Below are 25,929 nucleotides of genomic sequence, written 5' to 3'. Positions count from 1 at the left end.
ACTGCTCTAGTTGTGTTAACTCTATACTGTTTATGATGTTTATGGTCTGCGAACCAACTACACTAAACTACTACTACTATTGCATTTATAGTCTGCTTTCCTCCAAGAAGCTTGAGGTGGTGAACAGGCTTCTCCTACCCATTTTCTTCTCCCTGTGTCATGCTCCCGTCCCAAAGCACGACAACGCTGGCTCTTACTTGAAACTAAATATAGAAACTAAATATTCAGGCTAATAAATGTGCAAACTCGGCAGCGGGATTTGAGTCCAAAAGTCATGGTCCAAAGGGACACAAGCAAGGCAAGAGATGCAGAACTGAACAGCACCAATGAATATGTCCCAACAGTCTCCCTCATCTCCTCCCCAGCTTTTGAATACAAGATGGGGCAAGCTCACTTACAAGGCTCTCTTCCCATGAGACTCCTGCATGTTCAAATGTACACTGCTTCTGGGTGAGTGTGTCTGATTTCACCTATGGAAGCAATGCTCCTCTGTCTCCAGCTCTGCCTCCTCCCCCTGTTTTGCTCCTCACCCTGAATGGGTGAAATACTCCCCCCATGCTCTTCCCCAGTGAGGTGCTACACTCCATAGGAAGGGTGATGAAGAGAGACAGTGGATCTGCCTTCCCCCTCCCCAACATCTGGAGTCATAAGGGAAGGACCTCCATTCTGTTTTTAAGTCTCCAGCCTGTTTCGTCTTCTCCTCTTCTTTCATCTGTGGTTTATTTATTATTTCATAAAATTTATACATAGTTCGATTGCTAAAAAACCCCCTCAAAGTGTTTATGAAAGGAAGACAATAAAATCAGGGTGGTATGCAGTGAAAGCCTTACTCAGAAGCAAGAGTTGATAGCTGAGGTGTATGAACTAGATGTTAGAAGTAGGCAGAAGTCAGAGAGAGAAAGAAAAAGGGAGGAAGGGAGGGAAGGAAGGAAGGAAGGAAGGAAGGAAGGAAGGAAGGAAGGAAGGAAGGAGGGAGGGAGGGAGGGAGGGAGATATCATAGAATCATGGAACTGTAGAGTTGGAAGGGACCCCAAGGGTAATCTAATAGAACCCCCTTGCAATGCAGGAATCTCAGCTAAAGCATCCATGGCAGATGGCCACCCAACCTCTGCTTTCAAATCTCCAGGGAAGGAGAGTCCACCACCTTCCGAGGGATCCCATTCCACTGTCAAATGGCTCTTGCCATCAGAAAGTTATTCCTGATGTTGAGTTGGAATCTCCGTTCTTGTAACTTGAAACCTCTGGTTCCCTCCAGAGCAGGAGAAAACAAGCTTGCTCCATCTTTCATGTGACAGCCCTGGAGATACTTGAAGATGGTTATCATATCTCCTCTCAGTCTCCTCTTCCCCAGGCTAAACTTACCTAGCTCCCTCAACCATTCTTCATAAGGCTTGATTTCCAGACCCTTGATCATTTTGGTTGTCCTCCTCTGCACACTTTCCAGCTTGTCAACATTGTTCTTAAATTGTGGTGCCCAAAATTGGACCCAGTATTCCAGGTGTGGTCTGAGCAAGGCAGAATAGAGTGGTACTATGACTTTCCTTGATTAGGACACCATACTTCTGTTGATACAGTCTAGAATGGCATTAGCATTTTATTTTTTTAATTTTTTTTTATTTGCTCCTGCATGCATCACACTGCTGACGCATGTTGAGCTTGTGGTCCACCAAGACCCCGAGAACCTTTCCACATGTCCTGCTAGTAAGCCAAGTGCCCCCCCCATCTTATATTTGTGCATCTAGTTCTTCCTGCCTAAGTGCAGAACCTGACATTTGTCCCTAATGAAATTCATTTTGTTAGCTTGGGGCCAGTTCTCCAATCTGTTAAGGTCATTTTGAATTCCAATTCTGTCTTCTGTGGCATTAGTTAGCCCTGCCAATTTGGGGTCATCTGCAAATTGGATGAGCATCCCCTCAAATCCTCCATCCAAGTTGTTTATAAAGATGTTGAACAACAACAGGCCCTGTGGCACCCCACTTGTCATTTTTCTCCAGGATGATGAGGAATAATAATAATAATGATAATGATAATTTATTTATTTATACCCCACCCATCTGGCTGGGTTTCCCCAGCCACTCTGGGCGGCTTCCAACAAAATATTAAAATACAATAGTCTGTTACACATTAAAAGCTTCCCTAAACAGGGCTGCCTTCAGATGTCTTCTAAAAGTCTGGTAGTTGTTCTTCTCTTTGACATCTGGTGGGAGGGCATTCCACAGGGCGGGCGCCACTACCGAGAAGGCCCTCTGCCTGGTTCCCTGAAACTTGGCTTCTCACAGTGAGGGAACCACCAGAAGGCCCTCGGTGCTGGACCTCAGCGTCCGGGCAGAATGATGGGGGTGGAGACGCTCCTTCAGGTATACTGGACCGAGGCCATTTAGGGCTTTAAAGGTCAGCACCAGCATTTTGAATTGTGCTCGGAAACGTACTGGAAGCCAATGTAGGTCTTTCTTTTTTCTTTTCTTTTTTTGTTAGAGCGTTTATTAATTTTCCAATAAAAAAATCCAATTAACATATCAAATCATAATCCAATAAAAATAAAAAATAAAATAAAAAAGATCAAATTGTCTTCCAAATTGTAATTTTGATTTTAATTTTGATTTATCGGCTTCCCACAGTCTGAACCTCAAAGCATATCCAAATCTCAGTCCTGCCTCTCATTGATATTTCCATATCTCGATTTTATCTCTCCAGACTTCTTTGCCTCTGGCTCTGCGATCCTCAATCATGTCAGAAAACAGATAACCTAGGCGGTCCAGAAGGATGTTATGGTTGATTGTATCAAAAGCCGCTGAGAGATCCAGCAGAACTCGGAAACAGCTCTCACCTTTGTCCCTAGCCCACCGGAGATCATCAGCCAGAGCGACCAAGGCAGTTTCAGTCCCATGATGAGGCCTGAATCCCGACTGGAAGGGATCCAAATGGTCTGCTTCTTCCAGGTGTGCCTGGAGTTGTTCAGCAACTTTGGTTTTGGTCCTCCAACCAGCTACAAATCCACCTAACAGTTACTTTGTTCACCCCACATTTTGCCAGCTTCCTCACAAGAATAACATGGGGGACTTTCTCAAAAGATGTTTGATTTCTGTTTGAATCCAAGGCTGCAGTTATGGGGAAAGCAAGACTCCCTTGGGGCGTTCATGCTGTGAACCCCTCCATCACAGGCTCAGGTTGTATATATGTTTAATGAAACATATAACATAAGGACCCCCCAGTTTCCACTGTGGTTCATTCTAAAGGAAACACAAACCCAGAGAGCCCTGGAATCTTGCATCGCTCGGAGCTTGGGGTCGTTCTGCTTAAGGAAGCATTTTGTGGGGTTTGTTTTGGCCTTGGCAGAGGACAGGCAATTCTGAGGCATATTGCTTTGCGGCACCATGGTTGGTGAGTCCATGGTGAAACCTTGCCTTCAGTGATGAACAGCTATCTCCGGCTGTAGGAAGATTGGGCCAAAACGTGCTTTGGCCTAGTTAGAAAAATGGGCCATTAGGAAATTGCAAGGAAGGACCGTTCTGAGAGGGATTAGCTGAGCTCTTTTGACTCTCTAATCACCCTTCCATGCTCATCCCTCACCTGAAGTGTCCGGCAAAGACACCCATGGTGACGCAGGGTACGCGTGAGTCCTTCATGCCATGGTAAATGGGGGGGGGGGGCTGAGACAGGGAGGGGGCCAAATCGCAGCCCAATTAAGGGATAAAACATTTAAGGGCTTTGGGGATCTTGTGCTCCAAGCTGGGTGCTTAATCCACCTGGGGGGGTAGGTATATAAATTAGTATTTGTCCTGGACCCTGGCACAGACAAGCGGATGGGAGAGACTGAGCGGTAGCGAGGGAAAGAGAGAGGAAAACAGAGAGCAACAGAGACAGAGAGAATCTAGTAGGAAAGAAAAAGCAAAAGGGAGGGAGTGGGACAGGGCAGCAAACAAGTGCAGGTGGAAGGTGGGAAAGAAGGCAGCAAAGGCCATGACAGAAGCCTGGGATGTGGCTGTATTTGCTGCCCGCCGGCGCAATGAAGATGATGATACCACCAGAGACAGCTTGTTTACTTACACCAACAGCAACAATACTCGGGGTGAGCCCAGCAACAGGGCAGCAGAAATTGGGGGGGGGGGTTTAGAAGCCTAAAATTGGGGATTAGACATGGGGGTGTACTGGGATTTAGCTGAATCTTGATAGAGCAGGTGATGCAGCAAGAGGGATGGTTAGTTGGTTACAAGCCTGTCTAGGGGACAAGTGTTCGAAAAGTGGAATTTGCCCAAGGTTTTTTGGGAAAGGTTCTGGAAAGTGTTTGGGACTAGACAAGGAAGGGTTCTCAGCTGGTCCAGGTGGAGGTCTCTGTGTGCAACTAGAGAGAGGTGTGACCTTATCCACTTTCCTGGTGTATGACTTGTGAAGGGGAAGGACCCTGTACGGTCTGCAAGGGAAGGGACACTAATAAAATATGGGAAGATGCCTTCCCAGGTCTTGGTACAGTAGATTCCTGATGGATTATCTTGTGAGGCAGGCTGGGATCCCTCCAACTCCTAACCTTTTCCCTCCTTTGCAGACCCTTTTGAAGGTCCAAACTATCACATTGCACCACGATGGGTCTATAACATCACTTCTCTCTGGATGATCTTTGTGGTCGTTGCCTCGGTCTTCACTAATGGTTTGGTATTGGTGGCCACTGCCAAATTCAAGAAGCTACGGCATCCACTCAACTGGATTTTGGTGAACTTGGCAATAGCTGATCTGGGTGAGACAGTTATTGCCAGCACCATCAGCGTCATCAACCAGATCTTTGGCTATTTCATTCTTGGTCATCCCATGTGTGTGTTGGAAGGATACACCGTGTCTGCTTGTGGTAAGAGGCCAAGGGATTTATTATTTACAATAATTTCTGCTTAATGCTCTGCCATCCTATTCCTTCCCCATGTTATCCGTCCTGGCTCATATATTTACCCCCATTTAATCACAAGCCAGAGTCCTGTTGTCTTCCAAGATCACCACACTCTTTCCACCCTGGTTCTCCTTGTCAGGAATTTATGGGGTAGAAGGAATGCCAGCCCCACCCTTATCCCTGCTTGTCTTCCTCCTATGAATTCTGTGCATTCCAGAACTCTTTAGCTATGGTGTTTAGCAAGTGCAAAAGTTTGTTCTACAATGCCCTCAACTATTATTGTAGTTGCTGAGAAAGCCAGGCAACGGGAGATGAAATGGGACAGTCCCAAAGTCTCGTGGTAGAATCCATACTCCCTTTTTGTGACAACTGCGCCCTCTGTTCTTTCCTCTCCCACAGGCATAACAGCCCTCTGGTCTTTAGCCATTATCTCCTGGGAGCGTTGGGTTGTTGTCTGCAAGCCCTTTGGAAATGTCAAGTTTGATGCCAAATTGGCCATGGCTGGCATTGTCTTCTCCTGGGTGTGGTCTTGTATCTGGACAGCACCACCCATCTTTGGCTGGAGTAGGTGAGTGTGAGGAGAGACTTGGACCGGCAGCAGCTGTGGAGAGAAGCAAGTAATGTAAGCACATGTACATAAAAAGAAGGGCTGATGATGGGGACTGGGAAGGTTAGACCCTATTCCATTTCAACCGTGCTAGCAGGACAAGTGCCACAAACTTTGCCAAAGTAACACAGAACTGTTCAAGCCAGGCAATGTCCACTGAGAAAGATTATAGGGAAAGAAGAGGTCATGGAGTTCTTTGCTGTGAGAAAATCTGCCCCTTTTACAGTCCGTGAGATATTACATGTAGCTTTTGGCATGGGGAAATTTTCCTGGGGTTGTGAAGCTTAAGTAGGGTATTCTATTCAAGTACTGCCTCAGGCAATGGGCATTTATGTATAAGGCTTAAAGCAGTTTGTGTCAATCAGCTTATCACAGGAATGTTAAAACTACAGAATGGTTAGAATGTTTATTCATATCACAAAGGCCACCACTCCATGTGTGTAGCCAGAATTTGGGGGGGGGGAGAACCTCAGTTAGCTATGTATTTTTTTATTCCCCCCTCCCACTACGCCCTTGCTCTGCTCTGTTTTCTCTTTTGAACTGCTCTGCATGAGAGACAGTCGTTCTCTCATCAAATAGTGGTGGAAGAGACTCAAAGGTGATTTAAGCCCTCTTTCCTCTCCCTGTCCTGCAGGTACTGGCCCCATGGTCTGAAGACATCATGCGGTCCAGATGTATTCAGTGGCAGTGAGGACCCTGGAGTTCAGTCTTACATGGTTGTGCTCATGATCACCTGTTGCTTCCTCCCACTGGCTGTCATCATTCTCTGCTACCTGCAAGTGTGGCTCGCTATCCGTGCGGTGAGCACCCACCCTATCCTAGGACCCCACCTCTGCATGCCCTGACTCTCCCTCAGGCTCAGAACAAAGCTTCACACAGGAACAGTCACCCTTAATCCTGTCCCTTTTGCTGATTCTCCTATTTCTGAAACTGCATCTCTCCCAAACTTGAGCTACCATACCTCTGGGGTCTTTGTCTGCGATCAAACTACCAATTTCTAACATTCTACCATGCCTTCATTTTACTACTTGCACTGTGGAATCCCCTTGTTCACATTGCAACCAACAGTAGAATGTTCTCTCCATAGCTGCATGCCAGACAAGACCCCACAAATATAGTGGGATTTTCATTTCTGTAGCAGACCCCACTCTCTGCCCCTGCTTAATTTCTTGGTGATCCCCTGTTATCCAGATCCAGTTGGCACCCCCCCTCCTTTCCACTGGATTCCTTCCCTTTTCCATGGCTTGCTGTATATTGCTTGTGAGAAGATAGCCTGATTGAAACATACCTGGATATAGTCTCCCATGAGACCTTCTCTTGTTTTACCTAAACCAGGTTTGTTGCAGGTTGAATCCCTCTCCCCCATGTTCTGTGTGTGGGAATAATCTAAACACCATCTTTACTCTCACCTCCTCTTCCTCTTGTACAGGTTGCTGCCCAGCAGAAGGAGTCGGAATCTACACAGAAAGCTGAGAGGGAAGTATCAAGGATGGTAGTGGTTATGATCATCGCCTATTGCTTCTGCTGGGGACCATACACGATCTTTGCCTGCTTTGCTGCTGCCAACCCAGGCTATGCCTTCCACCCCCTTGCAGCTGCCCTGCCTGCCTTCTTTGCAAAGAGCGCCACCATCTACAACCCCATTATCTACGTCTTCATGAACAGACAGGTAATCTGCTATATTGTAAAATGGAGAATTAAGAGGCTAGCCAAGATATTAAAAGTACTGAAAACCAGAGTTGTAAGGGAAGGGATTTATGGACAGAAAACCCCATGTAGGATGAATGGCCTTGTAGATGACGCATGTTGTATAACTATACACACTGGAGGCATGTAGAACTGCTCGCCAGTTCTGATTAACCTTGTCTCCATTTCCTCCACCCACTTGCCCTCTCTCTTAGAATCATGGAACTGTAGAGTTGGAAGGGACCCCAAGGGTAATCTAATAGAACCCCCTTGCAATGCAGGAATCTCAGCTAAAGCATCCATGGCAGATGGCCACCCAACCTCTGCTTTCAAATCTCCAGGGAAGGAGAGTCCACCACCTTCCGAGGGATCCCATTCCACTGTCAAATGGCTCTTGCCATCAGAAAGTTATTCCTGATGTTGAGTTGGAATCTCCGTTCTTGTAACTTGAAACCTCTGGTTCCCTCCAGAGCAGGAGAAAACAAGCTTGCTCCATCTTTCATGTGACACCCTGGAGATACTTGAAGATGGTTATCATATCTCCTCTTAGTTTCCTCTTCCCCAGGCTAAACTTACCTAGCTCCCTCAACCATTCTTCATAAGGCTTGATTTCCAGACCCTTGATCATTTTGGTTGCCCTCCTCTGCACACTTTCCAGCTTGTCAACATCATTCTTAAATTGTGGTGCCCAAAACCGGACACAATATTCCAGGTGTGATCTGAGCAAGGCAGAATAGTGGTACTATGCCTTTCCTTGATTAGGACACCATACTTCTGTTGATGCAGTCTAGAATGGCATTAGCATTTTTTGCTCCTGCATCACACTGTTGACTCATGTTAAGCTTGTGGTCTACTAAGACCCCTCAATACTTTTCACTTGTACTACTGACAAGCCATGTGTCCCTCATCTTAGTGCAGCTGGTTATTCTTTCATAAGTGTGGAATCTTACATTTGTGGAACCTTACCTCTTCCTTTCTCTCCTGCAGTTCCGTAACTGCATATTGCAGCTCTTTGGCAAGAAAGTTGATGATGGCTCTGAGGTCTCCTCTACTTCCCGCACTGAAGTCTCCTCTGTCTCTAATTCTTCTGTATCGCCATCATAAGAGCCCCATGCCTGGATGGACACCGTGACAGAACTCTGCCTCCCAGGAGAGCCCCAGTGATTGTGAGCCTCCCCTTCCTTCTGTGCCGTATGGATTCCCTTTGAGCATATGAAATACTGGCCTGCCATCTCAACAGATCCTCTCCTTTGAACTTAGACTGTGCCCCAGGCTGGGGTACTGCTGTTTCTCCTGTGGTTGGGGGAGGGAAATGTTTCTATTTTTCTCCGAGAATTGTTTTTGGATGGGGGTGAAGGATGCAGAATTCCATGCTCAAATATACCAGCATTGTGCACCTTTCCTGGGACATCAGGGGTTGCTTGGACACTCCTTCTCCTCAGCTGAGATCCTTAAGTAGTCTCCCACTTGTTACTCTGTCTCCCAGAAGGGAGCAGAACTAAGGGGGCTCCTTGTGGGAAGTATATAGCTTTTGTAAAGCAACTCTGTCCAAGGCCCTTCCTTGAAACTGCCCTGAAGACCACACATCCCAAGTTCAACACACTGATTCCTGTGGATGAATGAGTTGGTGGATGTGAACCAATATAATTCACAATTTGACCATGCAGCACCTATTTTGATTCCCTTTTGCTCTGTCCTTCCTATAAAAAAAATCACTGGTACCAGAGAGTGCATCACAGGGGTGGACAGGTGAATAAAGTTTGTCCTCCAAGGTGTCTGTGCCTCAGCAAGGTTGGGTTTATTGAGTTCTAGCTCTGTCTAGGAGCTGACGTAATTCTAATGTGGGACAGAACCACGGAGAATCAGCACGAGCCACCTTGGACACCACTGAGGACTTAGTGCTTCTCCCCAACACGGCTCAACTGGAACCTTTCTGTACATAGTGTTTGATACTAAAGCCTATTGTGTCCCTGGGACATCTAGCTAGAAATGCAATGGGGGAAATGGGGAAAAACAAAAACAAAACTGACTGCAGCAAGAAGAATGAGATAGAGAATAAAGATTTTTAACTTCTGTATAAAAGCTCAGTTTTTATCCTACAAACTATGTAACAAAACAGTGTTTGATGCATGGGAAGGGGGTGCAATAGTTGCCAGAGTAATAACTGTGGAGAGAGGAGAGTAGTTTTCCTTGCTTGCAGGTGCAATCAATCAATCAATCAATCAATCAATCAATCAAGACAACCATGAGGCAAGGTGAAGCAGTTGCCTCTGGCAGGAGGGTTTTCAGTACTATTAAGAGTTGAAGAATGGGAGAGAAGAGATCTAACCCACCAGGCACAATCCATTGGGAAGTTCTTGTGTGCAAATTCTATTGACATGAGCAAGAGCTGAATATGAAAAGCACTGCCATGGAGAGTGCCTTTTGTTAATTAGGGGGTAATAAGATGCAATTAGGTTTTTCTACCTCAGGACAAGTTCCATTTGTGTGTGTTTTTTTCATACTCAAGTCAGCTTTCAGAACATGTGTGTGTCCTAGCTCTCTGCCTACTTCCTACTGAATCACCTTGCTTAGCATGGATACCACCACCCAAGCTCCTTACAGATTTTTGACCCATCTTGGATGTTGCAACCTAGAGTTAGGCTTCTCACCTGGAATTTTTTTTTCAGTTAACTATCACATATAGGTTGGCATAGACACAGGGAGAAATAGACACGTGGGAAAGCACAGGGGAATAGGCTCTTAATTTTTAATTAATAAATAAACAAACAAGTAGTTAAATAAGCATTGAGAGTAGGGAGTGTTGGAGAGCATCAGGATGGATAAGCAAATTTGTGTGCCATTTTGTTCTCTGCCTACCAAGCAGAGGGAAGCCATGTTCTCCATTCCTGTTGACGAATGACAGGGAAGTACTTCCAGGCAGCGCTTATGATGACAATCACAAGCAGGGTGGCCAGGGCACGCCAGCGAGTGCGCAGGAGAGGAAGGGAACAGGCTGAAATAGTGGAAACACACACCAAGAGAATGGTGGCAATGGTCAGCAGCAGGTTTATGAGCTGTCCATAAAGTTTATACACACTGGCCTGGGGTAGCTCCATTGCCTCCTGTTGCTGGGTTTGCTGCTGCATTTCGAGTTTGGACAGCCGGGTCTGGTAGGAGTCCAGCACCTCCTGGCAGGGGTACAAGGAGAAGGTATGAGGTCCAGATCAGATCAGGTTCTAGACCACCTGTCCCCAAAATGGCTGGTCTTTCCCTCAGATAAACCTGTTTGGGTTCCCACACCCTTATTTCTCGCCTGGAATGTGCAATTCTTAAATTATAATGCTATTCTTTGATGGTCCTATCTTATATCCTGTTAGCAATCTCAGTTTGCCAAGTGCCAGTTCTTAGGTAGTCAAATGGCACAATGCTCATACAAAAGGGAGGCATCAGCAAGCTCAGGGAGACCCCAAGGTGTGCAGAAGTAGTACACAAAAATATTTGGTGAACATAAATTGGGGAGGGGGGCAAAACAGCCCAATGTAGTTCAAGCACATTCTGTAGCAATAGAGTGCTTACTGAGAGATGGGAAACAGAAAATCATTGGGAACAGGGGTGCCAACTTGAATAAAATATTGTGGGGACCCAGGTAAGCCCCACCCTGCATAATCAATCACACGAGGCAGTGCATGCAGACCATTTTAATGGGAATGCACATCAACTTTGTGGGGGCCCAGCCCCCTCAAATATTTTATTGTGGGAGCCAAAGCCCCCACAGCCCCTAGGAGCTGGCTCCTGTGATTGGGAAGGGGACTGAATTGGAACATCCTGAATGGGAGCATTCTCCACTGTATAATTTTGTTATAGGTCCCATAGTCCATGTGATAATGGTGTTACAATATATGCAAGTGAAATACTTGCCAATAAGGAACGTATCAGCATATGGGTAATAAAACCATCCACTGGCCAGCTTGAATCAGTACACATCCACCCACCTTGGGTATCACTCTACAAAAAGGTCAATGCCACCCCACCCTCCAATATTCTAAGCTATTCTAAATAAATATTGACCTGAATCCTCTGAGCTTTCTAGCAATCTACTTTGACATAGGCAATACATGACATCCCCCTGGAAACACACTGCTGCATCTAAAGCTGACTGTTATGGCCTACCCCATAATGTAATATACCTCATTGCCTCTGCATCCACACATTCTGTCATGGCCAATAACATGAGGATCACTCCACTGTCCTACTCGCTGCCCTTCATAATAGTGCCATGCATACATCTTGGGCTCCTAGACATGGGAGCTCCTTACCCAGATGTCCCGGGACCTCTCATAAGACTGATAGACCATTTTCTCCTCCGTGCATGCCAGGTCATGTTTGAGGTTGGTGATCTCATTGAGATTTATCTGTATCACATCATTCACCTGCACTTCGAGATGGTAGTACCTGGAGAAGGGTGGCACAGTCAAGGAGGGTGGAGTGAAGTTCTGCCGTCTGGTCCTTTATCCCTTGCTTCCCTCTTTGCACACATATCCCAAGCCAGCTGGCTGATCTTATTACAGCCTGAGCTTAAAACACTGCTGGTAAATGGATTATGATTGAGTTGGCTCTGTTCCCTCATTTGACACTTCCAGTGACAAGACACAGTTGAGCAGTGAAAGAGAGATGGCCATGATTACCCAGCAGACTCAAGGGCACCAAGTAGTGTGTGGTAAATATTAGGGCGCTGAACCAAAGAAGAGTGAGAAGAAACACTTCTGGGTGTCCTTGAAGATGAGGGCCCACGTGAGCATGTTACCAGGATAGTTTGACACCCAAGAATTGTGTGATCCTGGCTGTGTTGAATTTGCTGTTATGCTAAGTATTCTATAGAGTATAGAAAAAATACCAGGCAGGTTGCTCACTGCTAAAGTGGAATTGTTGGGGGGGGGGCAAACTCTTCTATAACACTGCCATTCTATTTGAAATGACAAATATGTTTACTAGCAAATCAAATGCTAGCTCAGCCATCAGCCTTGCCTCTCATCCTATGCATCAGATGGATTGTCTACTTTTCTATTTTTTAAAAAGTGTTGCATAAGCAGTTCATTCATTACCTTATTTTTTAAAAACTTTTTTGAGACATCACTGGCACAGCCAAACAATATTGTGTTTCTGCTTCAGACTTGCCGAACATTTTCCCCACCCAGAGCTTAAGCTTGGAGGAAAATAGGCACATTTGCATCAGCTGCCATTAATGTGCTTTCAGAATGTCCATTGCTCTAAAAATGTGCCCTTTTGTGGAGGCTAGGTCTCTCTTCTTTGAACAGAAGACATTCAGAATTCCTTCATTTCTAAGGACATGATAGCTCTTCCCTTTTCCTCATTACAAGAAAACTGGGACCTTGGTTTCCATGTAATGTAACTGCAGCAGAGAAAGCATGGAGATCAGAAGGAATTGGCAAGCTAGATCCTGTACCATGGTATAGGTACAGCATAAGCTATGGGGGGAAAGGGGTTTGCTTCTGTGCCTCTGTGTGAGTCAGCGCTAGTTCCAGGTGTTTTTTTTTGTGGGGGCCAATTCACACTCAATGCACCCCTTTCCAAAGCATCACTGTCCAGTTCTTTGCCCTCTCCCTCTGTTTCCAATCCACACAACTACCCAGAGGCAGAGCACAAGGGAAATGGAGGTTGCTTCTCCATCACCTCACTCTTGTCAGTGCTGGCATGTTTGGAAAGGACAAGATGCACAAGCAGAAATAACTAGGAGGAGCATGAGCAGGGTGCTCCAGAGAGCGGGCAGTGGGCCACCTGCAGGAGTGTGGACCTCTGCAGGTGCCCAACAATGTGCTGGCCCTGGTGTTAATGCAGATGGAAAAGGAAATGTGGCACACAGTTCAAAAAGCCCATGTATCCAGTAATAGAAGTCTGATCACATTCCTTGGTGGGCAGTCTTGCGGCCAGGCCTCAGACCATGCAAATGATCCAGTGAATGGCAGGCTCAATCGCCCGGCTCCCAGCTATTGGCCAATACCAGCAGTCCTTGGATGGGCGTTCCCCTGGTGGTGGGCTCAACCAGTCAATGGGAATGCTTGGGCCCACTCCCAGGGGGCGTTAAATTGCGGCCTGCCCAGAAGACTTCCCTGCCTTTTTTGTTGGATCCCCACCCCTTAATTTGATTGCTTTTACTTGTGCTTTCACCTTGCTATGGACCAAGCCGGCCACCATATTCAGGGCTGGGCAGGAATTTTTCCATTTGGCAAATTGGCACTCACCATCTGGTTCTCACCTTTCTCATAGCAAATCACAACTTTGTAAGGCGGTTAGGAATTGGGTAAGCCTAGATCTTGGCTGGAGGGGAGGTTGTAGCCTCTGCCTGCCCCCTTTGGGAAAGGGTATCCTGTTAAAAGGATCCAGGAGGAATGGTTCTGTCTGACATCTAGGCAGGGGCGGGGGGCTCACCACTCTTCCAAAGGGGGCCCTGTGGGGGGTACCCCTATTTGATATACGGTAGGTCAAAGGGCATTTCCCCCCTCCCCAAGATGTGATTTATCCTTTGATGCACTTCCAGCAGATGCATTGGAGTGGAATAGTAACGGCTTTACCCAATGCTTATGCCAAACCATTATTTACTGTAACCAATTGTTACAGGCAAAATTGTTCAAGGCAAAAACCCAGTACAGTGGTACCTCGGATTACAGATGCTTCAGGTTACAGACGCTTCAGGTTACAGACTCAGCTAACCCAGAAATAGTACCTCGGGTTAAGAACTTTGCTTCAGGATGAGAACAGAAATTGCGCGGCGGTGGCGGGAGGCCCCATTAGCTAAAGTGGTACCTCAAGTTAAGAACAATTTCAGGTTAAGAACAGACCTCCAGAACCAATTATGTTCTTAACCCGAGGTACCACTGTATGCTGTTGTCCTGTGTCATTTCCCTAGAGAACTGTGGGGTCATGGGGCCTTGGCACACAACTCTAGATTCTGGCCCTAACAGATCTTGAGCCACAGGCTCTGAACCTGTGAGACTGAGCAGGGGGACAAGGAGACAGGAGACCAGGAAACATCAAACCTGAGAATGGGGTGTCAGGAGATGGGATACTGGAGCCAACTGCCCTCATTAATGTGGGTGCCCACCTCTTCTTCTCCTCCTGCAGCAGTTCCATCATCTGTTGTTTGTCAGCCTTCCATGACTCATCCAGCTTGTGCCACTCATCCTCCAGGACCTTGTGGTCTTCTCTAAGATCAAGCAGCTGAGCTTTCAACTCTTGAACCCTCTGCTTGATCTCTTCCTCAAGGATTTGCTTTGAGGAAGCCTCTTGAGCAGACCTGTTTTCTTTGCTCTCCGAGATGGAAGGAAGGAGTTCCTCAACAATGCAAGTTTCTGTAGTGCGGTTTCTGGGTATGCTGAAGGATGGCTGGTGAGACATGCTGTTCCTGGGAGTGGTGAGCTGCTGCTGGGCAGGAGTAGCACTGCTGCTGCTGTCCTGGCTTGTAAAAATCCTCTGTTCCAACTTCTTCAGCTGAGCCCAGGAATCCTGCAGACGCTGTTCTAGTTGGGCAATATTGGCTGAGGAGCGCTGGTTGATACGTTCAAAGGCCTGCCGGATGGAAGGTGCTTTCTCTCTGTCTGCCTTGCCCACCAGCTCCACATAGCATGAGGTATTGTCATCCCGATTGGCTTTCTCCACCCGCAGCATCTCAGATAAGTGGAATATGCGATGGCGTAGGACATCCTTTGGGTTGCGACTACTTAATTGGGAAGTGGTAGAAACAACAGAGACACTGCGGGGCCGAGGGGGGTCCTCCTACCACAGGGACGAGGTGGGAAGATGATCAGAGAAAGAGCCAATGACATCAGCTATGAATTCATGCTGGGTCCCCACTAGCTACATCACAAGACACTGAATTATACTTCATCTAGAATGCATTCTGCCATGGCCATTATTGATCTTTTTATCTATCCCACAAAGCACTCTGCTGTGCTTCCTCTAAGGACTGATACCATTTACAATTTTAATCATAAATTTAACAATACAATTAAAAATAAATTGGGCAATAATATTTGAATGTACATGATACTGCTCCAGTCACTTGGGATGAAGGACTGGGGTGCTGAACAAGAGACAGCTGACTTGGCAAGCACTCCTTGTAGGCTAAACAGTCACTCAGGTTGTTCACCACCAACACTTCCTGACTCCTTGATTCAAGCTAAGCAGGACTAACATCACAGTTCCTATTGAAATTATAGCCTTGAGCCCTGTTCACCATCTTCCATCCTCACTACCTGCCTCTCCCCACAAGGGGATTAGGCACTTATTCTTCATTGGCATTGGGGAGGGACCCAGGTTTAGTGAGTGAGCAGGACTTGAGGGGCAAAGCCTTCCTTTGGTCCCTGCTGACTGCATTGGTAAGGCATGACAGAGAAATGTTTCCTGACTTCTCCTGTCACAGTGACATCATAATGTTTTCTCCCCTAAAGCCATGGCAGGTGCAGCTCCTGGAACCAATAACCACAGATAGTGGGCAGTTAATGTGTGGAACATGGGCCGGGGCTTTTAAGAGTCTCCCCAAGAGAGCCACATGCCCTGGGGGAAATCAGGCTGTATCTTTTGGTCACTCACAGAACTGGCAGAGTCTTCTGCTTCCTGAAAGGATTCTCCCTTGGTTGAATTACAGAGATCCACCATGGGTGCTGTAAGGAGACAGGCATGTGCATCAAAGAGCAATTCATTCAATAAATGAAATTCCAACTAAACATGCAGAAAAACTTTCTGACAGTAAGAGTTGTTCCACAGTGGAACGGTCTCCCTTGTGGACTCTCCTTCCTTGGAGGTTTTTAAGCAGAGCTTGGATGGTCATCTGTCACAGATGCTTTAGCTGAGATTCCTGCATTGCAGGGGGTGGACTAGATGTTCCTTGGGGTCCCTTCCAACTCTACGATTCTATGATTCTATCTCATCCTGGACCCAAGCTAAGGGCCCCATGAGACACTACGCAAGGGACAGTATGTGTCCACCTTCATCTCCATTACTCCAAGTCTTTATCAACATTGTCATCATCATGGTCATCATCATCATTATCCTTAATTATTAAATGAATATTAGACATTTCCCATCCCATTTGTTAAGTATCAAAAGCTTACAAACAAACACATTAAAAGCATAATAATATATTCTAGAGTTCTCCCCTCCCCCCAAAAATGTTTGTGATCAGGAACACTTTGGGGAGGACTGGGGGGCCCTGAATGCATGATTTTGAGGGGGTGTGAGCCAGGTAGCCTCCAAGCAAGGATCCCCACCATGCCTGTCACCGGGGGTCTTTGGGCCCAGGAGCCCAGCCTGTCCTGGCCTCCCCTCACTGAATGACCGGCTGGCCAGTGCTGGGAGAATTCACCTGCCAAGGGCTGTTTTGGTCGCCTGGGCTCCTCCTGCGTGGGTGGGTGGGCAGGTGGCGCAGCCTGGTCCCGTGAACCGTCTGTGCCCTGGGTGCCAATAAAGGACACAATGCCACTGTTTGTGACTGAAATGTGAACAAGTTCAATCCTCTTAATACAGGGATGGTGCACCTGTGGCCTTTCAGATGTTGTGGACTCCAACTCCCATCAGCTCCCCCAGTCAGCATGACCAATGGTCAGGGGTGATGGCAGTTGTAATCCAACAACACCTGGTGTACAACAGATTCTGCACACCTGACTTCATATAATGCAGTTTCCCCTTCCCACTAATCAATCCAAGAGCTCTGCCAACAAGACTTTTCTACAAGAGAATTTCCTGGTGCATTGTGCTTTATGTGTTAAGAGTTGTATGTCCTTCAGCTTTCTGCCTGAGGCAAACACCTCATTTGCCTCATGGTAAGATCTCCTTTGAGTAGGGGTTGCATATATATTAAGCAAACAGGTGTCTTGCAGGACATTTAGAGGTGGGTGTGAGGGGTGATGAGCCAGCACCTCAACCCCAAATAGTCAAAGTGGTTTGCCAACTTCTGTAACCACTAGGGATAGAAGGATAAAGTCCTAATTAACGGAGGCCCCAAATATCTGAAAGTCTGCCTCCTCAGGTGTTAAGAAAGGCAGAGGGGGCTGTATTGGTTATTCCACCTGTGACATACTATCTCACTGAAGATGTGAACTAGGTAATGTGACTTATTTTCTCTGTGTTTAAAAGTTTCATCTCTCCCTGTTGACAACACTAGGTAGGCCTGTTTGTGGTAGTGTTTCTTTATTATACTACAGCCAGGTGTTTTACTTATGTGAAGGATGCTGTGTGTTCACTTATTCCCCCACACACAGATTCAATTTAAGGAGGATGCACTTCTGGAACAAAACTAGACTTTTTAATTAATTACACTCATGGAGGTTGGGAAAGATTGTGAATTGAACCAACGCATGGTGAATTTGCTCTCACTGAATCCTTGCCACAATAATGCTTGTACATCATTCTGATTACATAAAATACTTGGAATGTGGCAGATTTGGAATGTTAACAGATATTATGAAATGCCAAAAAACTTAGTGAATGCTAGGCCCAGACTAATTGGTTGTCATTATGACCTATATACTAGAGCCAAGGCTGTAACATAAATCAGTCTCTTTGGACAAAGGCCAAAATTTCTGATACGTCATACCAAAAAAAAAAAAAAGGACCATACATACTGGTAAGTACTTGCATCATTGAGACATACACGTATCTACCACTAGATGGCAGATGACTGATATTAGCTGGCCATATAGCCACGAAATTGCTAAAATAGGCCTGAGGTATTGCACAGCCATAAGCTGTTCCCAAGTAATCTGCCTAGAAGTCATGTTTCACCAGTTTCCAGCTGCAGACATAAAGTCTAGCTCCACCAGAATAATAGAGAGACTGTCTTCAGGCAGATATTGAAGTAGGTATCATAAATGAGGGTTTGGGGGGGGGGCAAAAACTACGTGACTTGAGTTCATTCAATTCAGTTACATTACATTTTGCTTTCTCAAAAGTTACCTTGGGTTTCTGCTCAAAATCTCCCTAGGAAGCAGAGATCTGCAGCACCAGGACATTTTGCTATTAAAGCAAGTGAAAAGGTTTATATTGATAACCACTTATGATTTATCATTTTGGTAACCCAGCTTTGTGCACAAGTGTGCATACAGTAATTCTTTTTTTTTTTTTTTTTTTTTTGGTTCAGTATCTAGAGTACCTACTGTAGTATAAGAATAAAGTGCAGATTGCTCTCCACTTACAGCCCACTTTTTGAGGGCGATGTCTGATGCTGAACAGGCCTCCTCCATTTTCTTAGTTCACATGGGCCTCTTACTTTCCACTAGAGAACAGCAGTAGCTTGAATTAGCCCAGTGTTTCCCAACCACTGTTCCGCGGCACACTAGTGTGCCGCGAGATGTTGCCTGGTGTGCCGCGGGAAAAATTAAAAAATTCGAAAGATTTTTTTTTTAAGTCAAATTTTCGATTGGGGCGCCGTCACTAGATGACCCCTGGGGTTCCCTCCCTCCCTCCCGCTCTGCGCCTCCCTCCTCCTCCTCCTCCTCCTCCGGGGAGGCCCTTCCTGGCTCTCGGCCAAGGCTTGGCGGCTGCCACTCACTCACTCGCCCACCCGTCCCTCCATCCCTGCACCCTGCCTCTCCCCCTCCGTCCCCGGCGCGGGGGCTGCCGGGATCTGTAGTCCCCTCGCCCTTGGGCTCCGCGCCCGCGCGGGGTGCGCAAACTACGTTTCCCAGCGTGGCCTGGCAGGCCGGGCGTTTTGTTTGAAGCGCTCTTCTCCCGGCCGTGGAATGAGCGCAGCGGCGGCGGCCGGCCGGGCAGGGGCTCTTCCGTGCAGACCCCGCGCAGCCTGCCTGCGCCCCCGCGGAGATCGGGCGGCAGGATGGAGCCCGGGGATCCCCGCGGAGGCGGAGCGGCGGAGGCTGCCCCCCCAGGTAGGGCTGCGTCGGGGGGGTTTTATTTTTGCAATGCTGCATCCGCGCCGGAGGGGCCGCATCGGGCCGCGGGGAGACCCCTTGGCGGGCGTGCAAGGCAATGCATGCGTGCAGGCGTTGCATGGAGTGCAGTGCAATGCAATGGCAACGCGGCGCCCTGCATGCATGCATGCAACTTCCACCGGCGCTCCGGACTTGGCAGGTGAGGGGGGTCCCCAGTGGGCGGCAGAGAGAGCCGGGAGGGCGAAGGGGAGCCGGGGGGGGGAGCAGCGCTGCTCCCCGAGCCGAGCCCGGGGGGAAACTTTGGCGTTGTTGCGCCGGGTGTTGGAAGCGGAGGCTGGCGGGGGCCCCTCACCTGCAAAACCTGGTCGCCTCTCATATATTTCGTGCATTTGCTTTCTCCTCCAAGGAGCTCCCGGGGGCGCGCGTGGTTCTCCCCGTGTTATCCTCGCAACAACAGCCCTGCGAGGTGGGTCAGGCGAGTGGCCCAAGGGAGCACCCAGGGATTGTCCTGGCCAGGTGGGGTGATTTGAACCCTACTCTCTGCCCGGTCTTCGTCCTCATTTAGCCCCCACATGTGCATGACTGTGCATGACTGAGGTTTTCCCCCGTCTTGGCTATGGTGTGAGTCTGTCCTGTTAATTAATGGGGTTCTGCCTTCGGAGAAGATGAGCCAGCCCTCAAGGAGGTGATTATGTAATTTGCTAGCAATTCATGTCCCTCCCGGCGTGACGCTGCGCGCTGACGTCACGGGGCTGTAATGGTGGTGTGCCTCGAGATTTTTTTCATGAAACAAGTGTGCCTTTGCCCAAAAAAGGTTGGGGAACACTGAATTAGCCATTTGTATTTTGGACTCCAACTTCCTGGCCAGCATGGCCAATTGTTAGACATGATGGAAGTTGTAGTCAAGCAATATCTGGAGGGCCAAAGGTTGCAATAGGTTATTGTTTTATTATGTTAGTTGGCCAGTCATTTTCTGCATATGGGGTGCTTCTTGTCTGTGTCTTTTATAGGTTGTGCATAAGAGCGATGCTGACCAGGTTACAGTTATTGAAGCATGTGCTACAGTCCATGCAGCCCTTGCAGCTGCTGCTGAGCTGGCCAAACAAGGTAATGGAATGCTGGGATATTTCCACCCCCCCCTTGTGGAATTCTCTGATCTTTTGCTCCCTCTTAAGCATCTATATCCCTTTATAATCAAACACTTGGATGCTGCCACCATAACCTCTGATGCCATAGCCATCAGAGGCCAAATCACCACTCTAGTGAATAAGCAACTTACTCATCATGTTTGCTTCAAAATGACTGGGGAATGAAGGTTGTGACTGTGGAACCATGGCACAGGATGCCTGTGAAGAGAAACTATTCAAGACAATTCTGGTTCATCTTGCTTTTTTGATGACATGTTGTGTCTGCAATTGCCAGTTGTACAAGTGTGGCTATATGTTAGCACTGGAATATCACCACTCTTTCAAGTGCCCTGCAATTAAAATTTTTTTAAAAAGTGGAATGCCCTCCCAAAGGAGGTGAATCAGTCTCCTTCACTGTGAACTTTTAGGATATATTTAAAATGATTCCTGTTTACTTGGCCAATTGATGGCTGAAAATTCTGTTCCTAGCAACTCTGTTATGATTAGTTTGAGTGTAGGTAATTGCTTTTAGGAATTTTAAACTGTTTTAGAAGGTTGTTTTAAACTGTTTTTTTAGTTGTGCACCATGGACTCTCTTGGTGGATGGCTGTGTGCCTACCCATGTGCTAGGACCTTAATAATAATCTGCCAGATCTATCAGCAAAACTTGGGTTGTAGCGATTTCCCATCAACAGGCTAGGTGGCAGCAATCCCCACTGATTGATGCTAGCCTGCCCGTATCCTTCTGACTTGATCTCAGGAGCTTTATGTTTTGCAGGCAGGGTGGTTAAGTACTTGCACAAGCTTGGGCTTATTACCATCCGAGTATTCCTCCTTGGGTTTGGCTAGGTCCCTGGTTATTGAGGAGACAGTGCCACCACCACAAAATTTGCTCTCTGTGCCTACTTGTATCTACCTGATGTCCCTCTCCAAGAGTTTCCCCAAACAATTTATTGACAGCACAGGTTTGTCTTCTACTTGTGGGGAGAACACTGCTGCTGCTACAGTTGTAATAATAATAATAATAATAATAATAATAATAATAATAATTATTATTATTATTATTATTATTATTATTATTATTATTATTTATACCCCGCCCTCCCCAGCCAAGACCAGGCTCAGGGTGGCTCACACCAAATATAAAAACAATTGGTTGAAATACAGCTTAAAAAACAGATTAAAATACAACATTAAAACTTTAAGATGCAGCCTCATTTCAGTGGAAACTCAAATCAAAAACTTTTTGGGGATGATAATGTCAAGTCTTCACCAAGGCTAACTATCCAGACTGGTCCTACATGGGCCAGAAAAAAGCCAGGGAAGTCCCCAAAGAGGAGTTCCAACACAGAAGGAGAAAGGAAAAAAGAAAGAAAGAGGGGGAGGGAATCAAATTGGCTCCAAGCCAAAGGCTAGGCGGAACAACTCTGTCTTATAGGCCCTGCGGAAAGAAATCAGATCCCGCAGGGCCCTGGTCTCATGAAACAGAGGCCAGAGCCAGTGTTGAAAAGGCCCTGGCTCTGGTTGAGGCTAATCTGACTTCCTTAGGGCCCGGGACCTCTAGGATGTTGCTATTTGTGGACCTTAAGGTCCTCCGTGGGGCATATTGGGAGAGGCGGTCCCATAAATATGAGGGCCCTAAGCCACAAAGGGCTTTAAAGGTCAAAACAAGCACCTTAAATCTGACCCTGTACTGCACCGGGAGCCAGTGCCACTGGAAAAGCACTGGGTGAATATGCTCCCATGGCAGAGACCCCGTGAGGAGCCTCGCTGCAGCATTCTGCACCCGCTGGAGTTTCTGGGACAGCTTCAAGGGCAGCCCCGCGTAGAGCGAATTACAGTAGTCAAGCCTGGAGGTGACCGTCACATGGATCACTGTGGCCAGGTCAAGGCGGGAAAGGTAAGGGACCAACTGCTTGATGCGGCGAAGGTGGAAATATGTCGCCTTGGCTGTTGCTGTAACTTGCACCTCCATGGAAAGGGAGCCGTCAAGGATTACACCCAAACGGAAGGCAATGGCACTAATTGGGCCCCCACAAGAGAAGGGAGTTGGTCCCTCATCCCTATGCCATCCCGACCCAGCCAGAGGACCTCTGTCTTCGAAGGATTTAGTTTCAATCGGCTCCCACGAAACCATCCAGCCACAGCTTCCAAGCATCTGGTCAGTGTGTCCGGGGCCGAGTCGGTGTGACCATCCATCAGCAGATAGAGCTGAGTGACATCAGCATATTGGTGACAACCCAGCCCAAAACTCCAGACAATCTGGGCAAGGGGGCGCATAAAGATGTTAAAAAGCATTGGGGAGAGGATTGCGCCCTGCGGCACTCCACACACCAAGGAGTGGTGTGACGACATCTCCCTCCCTAGCACCACCCTCTGTCCCCAACCAGAGATAAAAGAGCACAGCCAGTGACAGGCTATGCCCTGTATCCCCACATTGGCAAGGCGGTGGTCCAGAAGATCATGATCGACGATGTCAAAGGCTGCTGACAAATCTAAGAGAATCAGCAGTCCCGACTCGCCTCGATCCAGTTGTCTACGGATATCATCTGTTAGAGTGACCAGAGCTGTCTCGGTCCCGAAACCAGGATGGAATCCGGACTGAAATGGATCTATGGATCTGAAATGTTATATGATTGACAGCTTTGCAGTAGCCTGTTTGTGAACATCTAACCTTCCTCTTTCCCACCTCCCTCTTCCCACCCTAAATAGCCTCCTGCCAATTGAAAAGAGAGGGTTTTTTATAGAAAGTTTGGTAGACCTCTGTCAACACATTGTCACTTTGAGCTCAGGAAGACCAGAACTGAGCAGAGGCACACTCCCGCACTGGAAGGTTATCCCAAGGCTAAATTGCATAGCCCTGCTCACTGGAGCAAGTAAGAAGAAAAAGTCATTGTAAAAGTCCTCTTCCACTGTAAGGGGGAAAGTGTACTTTGGGAACACACAACGAATGATATACAGATTAAATCTGGCCCAGTTGGCTTGCCAGTCATATCTGCATGTATAAACAACTTTGTAGAATCATAGGCTTGGAAGGGACCATGAGGGTCATCTAGTCCATCCCTCTGCAATGCATGAATCTTTTGCTCAATGTGGGGCTCAAAACCACGACCCTGAGTTAAGAGTCTCATGCTCTACTGACTGAGCTATCCCAGGATAGTTCCTCATAACTTATCTCTCCTTTCTTAAGCCAAATAGAGGTGCATTGGGTTAAGAATCAATGACCATGTTTTCTGTATTTGCAGGCTCCTTCTCCCAGGAAAAGTGGCATAGATAAATCTAGAAGTAGTAGGTCCCCTGTGAGCTGTGAAGAGTACCTTTGCCAACAAATACTGCTTTCTGCCTTTTGGTGGAAGGGATAATGGAATTATGAAAAGTGAGGGTTTAAAAGAGCAAAGATATCTCTCAAACATTAACTTTTTGACTTCTTGTTCCCAGTTTTGACATAAATGCTAACATTCACAGGCTTTGACCTGTCCAATTTACCCTTTTCTCCATCCCTAAGCCATGGTACTTGATTTTTAATCTACGGTACTCTTGTATTAACTGGGCTCAAAAGCTTCCTGGCAATTATATGTGGACCAAATAGTATTTGTCTTACCTGAACCTGTTGACACCTACTCCTGTATGTGGCTCCTACCCTACTTGGCTTTCTTCTCTCATGCCTGACATTCCAGGGCCCTGTTGTGTAGTAAATGTTTCCTGGCTGTTTCCTACCAGAAGGTATTGACATAGAATTAGTTTTGCCTGCAGAAATGCAATGGGATGTCACATAAATGCTTTTGCCTAACGTTCCTGTTGTGATATTAATTCTACTCTCACCCATCAGAAATAGATTGCAACCATCTTCCTGTTTTATATGTACTATATCTGCTATTCACAATGCACATCCAGCAAGTCAATAAAAAACAGCAAGTTCTCAACTGTTACCTTTCTGGATAATTTGTTTCATAACAGTAAGAGGTAGTGAAAGGACAGAAAAAAACTGAGGAAGGTTTGAGAATATGCATGGAAGGCAGGGGGAAAAAGAGAGATTTTTAGAGCAGAACTAGATGTTAAGACAGAAAACTAGAGCCCCACGTTGAGTTTCTCCCCACCCCCTCAGTAATGCGTAGTGAAAATTAGCCATGGCCAGACATCTTGCTGCCCTGTCCTTCTCATTATTGTCCGCTGCTGGGAGGGAAATGAAAGCATGATTTTGCTGGGACAAACTTAAGTGCTATTGACTACATTTCCCCTGGACAAGAGCCTTGCTTTTATTTGTAATTTTGAAAATTTATTTTTTTTATATATTGGAAGCAGGATTTTGCAAGATGCACTGTACTGCTGTGCTGTAGTAGCATACGTCATCTCTTGCAAAACTTAGCTTCACAATATTGTTTAAAAGACCCAGAGGGTTGAAAACAATACTTTGCAGCATTTTACAGGAAACAGATTTAAGCAAGAACAAACAAGGTGGTGAATAATATTGTGTGTGTGTAAAAGGGAAGAGGTCCTGGCTCAGTAACGGAGCATCTGCCTTGTATACAAAACATCTCCGCTTCAATCCCCAAAGGCACCTCCAGGCTGGGCCAGGGAAACCCCTGCCTGAAACCCTGGAGAGACGCTGCCAGTCAGAGTGGACGGCCTTGAGCTAGATCCATCAGTGTTAGGCAACTGACCTGGTGCAAGGCAGCTCCCTGTGTTCCCACTTGAAAGCTGTGGAAAATTTGTGGATCTTGACAGCTCTGTAAGGCTGTAGGTTGTGTTTTTGCTGCAACAGGCTAATATGGCTGTCCTTTTGGAAAATGTCACATCGATGGAGCCATATAAATTAGCAGTGTTCTTATTAATCATCCTCACCGGTATTGGGTTTCTTTAAAATCACTCCCTCCTTCCCCTTCAGAAGTCTGTGTCTTGGGGGTGTATATTTTATCTGTAAGCCACCTTGAAACCTTGTGAGGAAGAAAGGTGGGGTACAAATAAATATTTTTAAAATAATAATAATAATAATAAATATAAAGGAGCAGAGAAACACCATGCCTATCTTTTTGTTTGTCTTTCTCCTTTATTGCTATTATTATTATTATACATTTTTCAGAGAGCGCTTGGTCCCCTTGGAAAAAATGACCCCTTATCGCCCATCCACGTTCCCTTTGAAGGCACTTGAATGGGGCTCTGTCTTCCTCTGAGGAGAGAAAGCAACACCTGTAAGTATCATGCAAGCGACCATTAATTCCTAAACTTCCCGACCCTCCCTCACCTCACGCAGATTTCGGAGGGCGGGAGGATTAGGGAGGTTCCTACAAATTAAATCTGCCGAAGCTGCATTCTCATTGGCCTGCACACACGTCAATCAGCGTGCGACTGTCCCCTATATCGTTGACCGTTATAAAGGGGAAAGCACGAGGGGACCAGGAAAGCGCGTTGGCCGCCAAAAGAGGGGAGGGGCCAAAGGCTTCCGTAGGGCAGACGGCGGGACCTGGTAATAGAATATGGGGCGTGGCTCCCGGAGGATCTAGCCAAACAGAAGGCAGGAGGGGCGCAGTTTTGAGAAGCCGATAGCAAAGCGTATCCCATATAGCACAGCCCACTCCCACCCCGCCTGCTGCTCAGCCTATCATATCAGAGGAAGAGCGTTCCGTGAAAGAACCGGCCAATTAGAACTGCGGCGCGCCGAGTCGGTTGCCCGGAGAGACCAATCAACGTTATCCGCCCTTCGCTCTGTCAGACATAATGGCGCGCGAGGAATTTCAAACGTTCGAGGGGGG

At 47.0% G+C, this 25,929-nt stretch overlaps 2 protein-coding genes across 7 annotated transcripts; one reads left to right on the top strand and one right to left on the bottom strand.

The window, feature by feature from the left end:
- Positions 1-251: 251 nt before the first annotated feature.
- OPN1MW3 (opsin 1, medium wave sensitive 3) lies at positions 252-9,801 on the top strand. Of its 3 annotated transcripts, none has more exons than XM_081175902.1 (6): positions 252-450; positions 2,696-2,940; positions 4,545-4,841; positions 5,277-5,445; positions 6,119-6,284; positions 6,914-8,268. In XM_081175902.1, exons 3-6 carry the CDS (start codon positions 4,610-4,612, stop codon positions 7,319-7,321), a joined length of 975 nt encoding a protein of 324 aa, XP_081032028.1. In that variant the 5' UTR covers positions 252-450; positions 2,696-2,940; positions 4,545-4,609; the 3' UTR covers positions 7,322-8,268. The 3 variants fall into 3 exon arrangements, with proteins under 3 accessions (XP_081032028.1, XP_081032027.1, XP_081032026.1); XM_081175901.1 differs by lacking the exons at positions 252-450; positions 2,696-2,940 and adding an exon at positions 3,294-4,070 and having other exon boundaries at positions 6,914-7,153; positions 8,158-9,801; XM_081175900.1 differs by lacking the exons at positions 252-450; positions 2,696-2,940 and adding an exon at positions 3,294-4,070.
- Positions 9,802-9,905: 104 nt separating this feature from the next.
- TEX28 (testis expressed 28) lies at positions 9,906-25,786 on the bottom strand. 4 transcript variants are annotated; one of them, XM_081175896.1, is made up of 7 exons: positions 25,422-25,786; positions 23,781-23,892; positions 20,332-20,398; positions 15,760-15,830; positions 14,273-14,943; positions 11,469-11,604; positions 9,906-10,340 (listed from the first exon to the last, which is right to left on the bottom strand). In XM_081175896.1, the coding sequence occupies exons 3-7, from the start codon at positions 20,384-20,386 to the stop codon at positions 10,026-10,028; spliced, it is 1,248 nt and encodes a 415-aa protein (XP_081032022.1). In that variant the 5' UTR covers positions 20,387-20,398; positions 23,781-23,892; positions 25,422-25,786; the 3' UTR covers positions 9,906-10,025. The 4 variants fall into 4 exon arrangements, with proteins under 4 accessions (XP_081032022.1, XP_081032024.1, XP_081032025.1 ...); XM_081175898.1 differs by lacking the exon at positions 25,422-25,786 and adding an exon at positions 25,022-25,352; XM_081175899.1 differs by lacking the exon at positions 25,422-25,786 and adding an exon at positions 24,841-24,991.
- Positions 25,787-25,929: the final 143 nt, after the last annotated feature.

This window comes from Podarcis bocagei (assembly GCF_964188305.1).
Source record: "Podarcis bocagei genome assembly, chromosome: 17".
NCBI classification, from domain to species: Eukaryota; Metazoa; Chordata; class Lepidosauria; order Squamata; family Lacertidae; genus Podarcis; species Podarcis bocagei.
The sequence above is the reverse complement of the archived record's forward strand: the minus strand, read 5'-3'. Positions and strand labels throughout refer to the sequence as shown.

Excerpts from the sequence above, each read along its gene's own strand:
- TEX28 (XM_081175896.1), bottom strand. The coding sequence starts at position 20,386 with ATGGTTCCACAGTCACAACCTTCATTCCCCAGTCATTTTGAAGCAAAC. Across the intron at positions 15,831-20,331 it reads TTTTGAAGCAAACATGATGA|CACCCATGGTGGATCTCTGT; the intron begins GTAAGTTGCTTA and ends GTCTCCTTACAG. Across the intron at positions 14,944-15,759 it reads CAGAAGACTCTGCCAGTTCT|GAGGACCCCCCTCGGCCCCG; the intron begins GTGAGTGACCAA and ends TCCCTGTGGTAG.
- OPN1MW3 (XM_081175900.1), top strand. The coding sequence starts at position 3,962 with ATGACAGAAGCCTGGGATGTGGCTGTATTTGCTGCCCGCCGGCGCAAT. Across the intron at positions 4,842-5,276 it reads ATACACCGTGTCTGCTTGTG|GCATAACAGCCCTCTGGTCT; the intron begins GTAAGAGGCCAA and ends CCTCTCCCACAG. Across the intron at positions 5,446-6,118 it reads CCCATCTTTGGCTGGAGTAG|GTACTGGCCCCATGGTCTGA; the intron begins GTGAGTGTGAGG and ends CCTGTCCTGCAG.